Raw genomic sequence first — 6188 nt, 5'->3', positions numbered from 1 at the left:
GATGCTGTTGGTGGAATTACGAGTGAGATGTCACAACAAGAAAGTTTCAAGATATGATGCCATTAGCAGATAAGATAAAGATAATTATCTGAGAAACTGAGACACCGGAGTCAAAGAAAAAGCAAATCCCCTGTTTTGCCACACTCTTTAACCATGTAAACAAGTCCAGGGAAATCTTTGTAAGTTCCATTCATCAACTAGAAGTGCAAGAACCCAAGGCCTCAACACAGTGCTGCAATTCCAGGACATGAAGCCTTGTACAAAGATCTCTGCTAGCGGAGAGCTTAGAATGGAAACTGTCCCAAAAACTCTAAAAACTAATCACAGAAACAAAAGCAGCCATCTCATAATTAATCACGTTCTATATTATGTTTCCCCTTTATTATCAAGAAGAAAACACTGACACAATGTCCAGATGTTTTATTCCCTATCTGGTAAATCATTGTTCTTAGCACATTAGAACATCAATCAATCAGAAAACCATATCTAGCATCAAGCTAAGAATCTTTACCATCCAATTCACAAGCAAAACAGGGAATTAGAAGAATTATGAAGCAACTACATTATATTCCACAAAAATACTAAAGTTAACACTTGAGAAGTAGTTGTACACAAGCATCTAATCTAAAAAATTGAAGCTACATTCATCCAAAAGTAAATTGAAAACACTAACAAAGTTCGACATCTTCCTAACTTACTCTCATGAAATAATCACAAAACAAGCAGCATAACACTGATCTAAACATGAAATTAACTTACTTTCATCCAAAGATGTATCAAATCTGACCGAACCATTCAATCCCTTTCCAAGAAGGGTCAAATCTCTAGCAACAAAAACAAAAGACAACCACACTCACCCAACTATGACTCAGGTGAGGGCATTCTCTTTGGCCTTTTCTTCTTCTCCGATAATGCTTTAGCAAAAGCCTCCACAATCCTCTGCTGCGACTCAAGAATCATCTCCGTCCTCTTCATCTCCATTTCCATCCTCATTGTCTCCATCTCTCTAGCCATTTCCATCTTCATTTGCTCCATTCTAACAAACCCATCTCCCAATACCTTAATCGCCGCAACCAACTCCTCCATCGGCTCCCTCTCTCTTTTCTTCCCCATTTCCTCACCCCCCCTCATAACCCTACTACTACTCCCCATCCCACCATAATTAGGCTTCAGGTTCGGGTTTGGGCTCGCATTAACACCCATACTAGGACCCCCACCATACTTCTGCTCTGGTTTTGCATAAAATTTAGGTCCTGGCTGCGCTATACTAACTCCAGTTGGTATTCTAATTCGAAACCCACCAGCATTACCCGAACTAGAATTTCCACCACTCAATCCATTATTACCACTACCAGTCCCTGGATTCCCCATCCCATTTCGATAAAGCTTTTGAATACTTCGAGTATTCATAACATTACCAGCAGTCCTATAATTCTCTAAATAAGATCCATGAATATCACCATCATCCTCATTATCATCCTCATTATCATCACCTTCGCTCTCTGAATTATAATCAGCCTTAGCTTGAGGCCCCTTTTCCATCCCATCCATTCGCTTAAAATGGACCCAAGAAGATGCAAACCTCGAGACCGGCATGGATCGGGCCCTCTGGATCTCGGTTCGGTACCGTTTCCGGAGCTTTTCCATCTTGTGGCGGCACTGCACAGCGGTTTTTGGTGGTGATGCAGCTGGACAGCGGCGAGCTACAGCATCAGCTACTTCTTGCCAGTGATTTGCTTTGAGATTACCGCGGCGGAGCGTGTACCATTTGTCACGGTAAGCGTCGATTAAGGCCACTGTTTCATCTGGGGTCCAACATGGTGGTGGTAGACGCCGAGGATTGGTGGATGGTTGGGTTGGCGGAGCAGGGAGAGCTTGTAGTGCGGTGATTTGAAGGGGGGTTAGATCTTGTGGGGGTGAGGGCGATCCGGTGTTGGGTGGTGTGGACATGGGTGCTGGAGAAGGTTAAGATAAGGGAAATCAGTGGGACAGTTGTGAGGGGGTACGAGAGTAAGAGGAGAAGCGGGATTTCTTGTGGTTTTTGTGGTGGTGGCGGAAGACCAGGGAGAGAAGGGGGTTGGCGCACGTTAGCGAATGAGAGATCTGGGGGAAGGAGGAGCTAAGAGAAAACCGCGGTGTGATGGTGGTGGTAATGAAGGACAAGAAAGAAAGGAAAGGCGGCGAGCGTTAAGGGGGGTATTGGGGGTGGAAGAGGGAGGGAGGGAGGATAAGAGAGGAAAAGAAAAGTGGGCGTGGTTGTGGATGTGGTGGTGGAAGGGGGAAAGTGGGGTTTGGTGGCATATTGAATAAGGTATGGAGGGTGGGTGGGGGGGGGGGGGGGTGGGGAGGGGTGTGCGGATGAGGCCACCGCTTAGGTGTGTGAGTGGGGGTGGGAAGGAAGGGCTAACGTACGCCGTAGGATGTGGGTTGTGCACACTGCACACCCTTAGTCTAGGGACAAAAGAAAGGTCCACTTTCTGACTTTGGCCATGTGTGATGGTGGCTGTGATGATCACGATGATCATGGATGGTTGAGATCATCATCATCAATCATCAATCATCATCTAATTGGGGAATAGTGGTAAGTGGTAACCCACCGTCAAGGGTGGTGGGTGGTTCCTTGAGGTGATTTGGGCTGGCATTATTATCCTCGAGCACTATTTTCTTTTTTGTGGATGCTGGTGTTTGTGTGGCTTGAACGAAAGAAATAAGTGGGTGGGGGGGGACAGGAGGCCGTGTTTACCATTCGTGGGCTGTTTTTAGAATACTTTGGAGACATACAGAGAGCGAGAGAGATAGACAGGGAGGTGATGGCAATTTTCCTCTTTTGGGAGAGGAATTTCGGATTTCTTTTTTTTTTTTGAATTACTTGGTCACTGGCACGTATTTTTGGCTCTCTCGCCTTCGAACCTATCTAACTTTCCATCTGGGCTTCCAAACTGGTTTGAAATTTAAGTGACTCCATTGTAATCTTATTTTTATTCGCCAATCCCGCTGGGCACAGCGGATTTATCAGGAATTTATAAAGTATTTGAGACCGAAATAAATTTTGTTTTCAAGAGTGTTTTATTTAAAAAATATTGATTTGATATTATTTTAATATTTTTAAAAAATAATAATAAAATGAAATTTAAAAGGAGGTTGATATCCTAGCTGTAAGCATGAGTCTAATGCATGTTTATGAGTGCGTTGTTTTTCAAAGTGTTTTATATTTTGAAATGTATTAAAATAATACTTTTTATTTTTTAAAAATTATTTTTGAGATCAGTGCATCAAAATGATTCAAAATATATATAAAAATTAATTTTTAGTAAAAAAAATTTAAATTTATTAAAAACACGGCTTGGCCCGCGTTTCCAAACGCTCTCTAGATTAGGGGTATTTGAAGTTTAGAAATATTTGCCTTTTAAAGTGTGTTTTACTATAAAATATATTAAAATAATTTTTGATATTACCACATCAAAATAATCTGAAAAACATAAAAAAAAATTATTATAAAATAAAAAAAATTAAAATCTTTTTAAAATATAAAAACAAATGATGTTAATCTTTTGGTCACAACAAGGTGGCTACAAGGAAAGACGCTACCAAGGAAGAAAACAAGATGACGCTGTGGGCATGCAGGTTTGGCGCCAACCGATTAATTAATTAATAAATCAACTTCTCTTCACAATCTTTATTTCATAATTAATTAATTATTCCTGTGGTTATCGGTATGAGCCCTCCTGTCGTAAGGAGTCGTAGGGATGGATCCGTCTAGTCTAGTGGAGGAGGTTGGTGAACGGTAGTCGAACCAATGTTTCTAACCGTAGATGTTGCTTGGTTATTTTTTTAGAGTGTTTTTCTAATATATTAAAATAATATTATTTTTATTTTTTAAAATTTATTTATTTTTATATTAACACATTAAAATAAATAATAAAAAAATAAATTAAATTTTTAGAGAATATAGTTTTCAAGGCGCTCATAAACAGCTCCGTGGTTGTCCTTTCCTTCCCTGCCAATTGTCTTGCGACTGTGATGCTGTTGCTGCCTTTTGACTTCCTCTGTACGTCGTGGAAGTTGGATACGACCACCATTATTTGTAGACGTGGGGAAAGAAGAGGGAAAGAGAACATTCCAGGAATTCACATGGTTGCTGTTAAGTGCGTATTGGTATCTTCGTTAAAATTATTTTTTAAGAGTATATTTTTTTAAAACAAATATTAAAATAATTATTATTCTTATATATTATTTTTATTTTTGATATTAACATATTAAAATTATTTAAAAAATACAATTAATTTAATGTTTTTTCAATTTAAATACACTTTTAAAACATACCCAAATATAATTTCAATAATGAAAACAAACAATTCTAAGAAACTGTTTGGAAACGCGGTGCAAACTGTGTTCCTAAAAAATTCAATTTTTTTTTGTTAAAATTTAATATGTTTTGTATGTTTTAGATCGTTTTGATGTGCTGATATCAAAAATAATTTTTAAAAAATAAAAAAACATCATTGACATATATTTCGGCATGAAAAGTTATTTGAAAAGCAACCGCAACCACACTGCCAAATACTCTCTAAATCTATTAGCATGTATGGAGAAAGTACTGCTTCCACAAACCGCAACAGTGAATTTTCAGGCCGGCTGGTTGTATTTTAAATTATTTCATGCTTGAAAATTTAATAAAATAATATTTTTTAAAAATTTATTTTAAATATAAGACATTAAAACGATTTAAAAATACTAAAAAAATAATTTAAAATTAAAATAATTTCAAAAGAATAGTTAAACCGTAATACCAAATCACGAAACAAAAAGGGATTGTCTGATTCCCTTTCTATGCTTGTAGGAGTGAATGACAGAACATTATTTGTTAAAATTCTTTCAAGGATTGCAGTCTGGTGAATGCTACAACATTTTGTCTTTGAACGTGCAAGAACAAGAAGCAAGAAGGTGAATCAAATAGCGTGACTTTGATGGGGTCCACTCCTGCGTTTGTCTTTGAATTTGGAGAGGCCAAGCAAGAAAGTGGAGTGAAGTATAGAAAATAAAAATAAATAAAAAAATCCGTATCTACTAAACGACTTTCCAGTCCCAAGTCCAAGGAAATGGCGTCCTTTCTTTCCTAGTCCCACCTCTGGCCAGGTTACCCTACAAATTCCAATTCCATGGAACATTCTAGGCTTTTTCTTATAATTTGGTCGTGCTGGGACACGAAATCCAGCAAAACATCTTCATAGAAAGATCTGATCCTCTGTAAGGAAGCTTCAATTACACCGTGAATGGATTGGTGTTGTGTTGTTAATTATATCAGTGTTATGAACTGGATTCTAGTTTCTTAATTGGACAAGAATAGACTCAGATATTAAATTGAGTGGGTCTATTCTTTTACGCACACACTAAGTGGGTCGGGTTCATATTAATTTTTTTCTAGTAAAAAATAATGTGCACATATTATAAATGTATTTTTAAAAATTTTGTTTTAGGTTGTGGCACTGAATAGTCCAATAAAATGATTTTATTTTAATTACATAAAAAAATAGATAAAGATAATAAACAAATAAAAAAAATGAATGATAATCTGGGAGAAAAAACTTTTTTCAAAAGTGAGAAAACAGTGTTTATTTTTTAGCCAATTAAATATAGAAGAAAAAAATTAAGTAAAAAAAATAAAAAAGACACGAATCAACCCCAGTTAACATGATAGACTTGTAATATAGACTAACTTGTCAAACATGCATTCCAGGTCATCAGATCATGATAACCTAATAGAAAAAAAAACCACAAAACCATTTTTTTATAATAAAAACTAATATCAAATGATGGAATCATAAAAGAAAATAAGCCAAAAAAAATATCAACCTCCATTAACTTTTCAAATTCGTGATCTAGGTCATTAGACCATAAGCACTAGCAAAGCCCAATATCTTACAAATCAAACAATGAAGGATGAATCGAGGAAACGAAGTAATCACACCAAAGGACCCATGATAAAAAAAATAACAATTAAAAGAATAAAAATCAAAATCAAAATAAATTAGAGGAAAATTATAATTTTTTTATTAGAGGGTGAAGTTGAAAAGAAAAATAACTTCAAAAAAAATTAAAAAGAATAAAAACCAAATCAGAAAACATAATATATGATAAATTTAGATTGAAATTGAAACTGATAAAGCCTTTACAAAAGAGTAAAAAAA

At 36.3% G+C, this 6188-nt stretch overlaps 1 protein-coding gene across 1 annotated transcript; it reads right to left on the bottom strand.

Annotated features, from left to right (window-relative positions):
- Window positions 1-547: 547 nt before the first annotated feature.
- Window positions 548-2853, bottom strand: LOC18105093 (trihelix transcription factor ASIL2). The gene has a single exon (XM_024585700.2). The coding sequence runs from the start codon at window positions 1948-1950 to the stop codon at window positions 862-864; it is 1089 nt and encodes a 362-aa protein (XP_024441468.1). The 5' UTR covers window positions 1951-2853; the 3' UTR covers window positions 548-861.
- Window positions 2854-6188: the final 3335 nt, after the last annotated feature.

This window comes from Populus trichocarpa, chromosome 14, assembly GCF_000002775.5.
Source record: "Populus trichocarpa isolate Nisqually-1 chromosome 14, P.trichocarpa_v4.1, whole genome shotgun sequence".
Classification (NCBI taxonomy): domain Eukaryota; kingdom Viridiplantae; phylum Streptophyta; class Magnoliopsida; order Malpighiales; family Salicaceae; genus Populus; species Populus trichocarpa.
The sequence above is the reverse complement of the archived record's forward strand: the minus strand, read 5'-3'. Positions and strand labels throughout refer to the sequence as shown.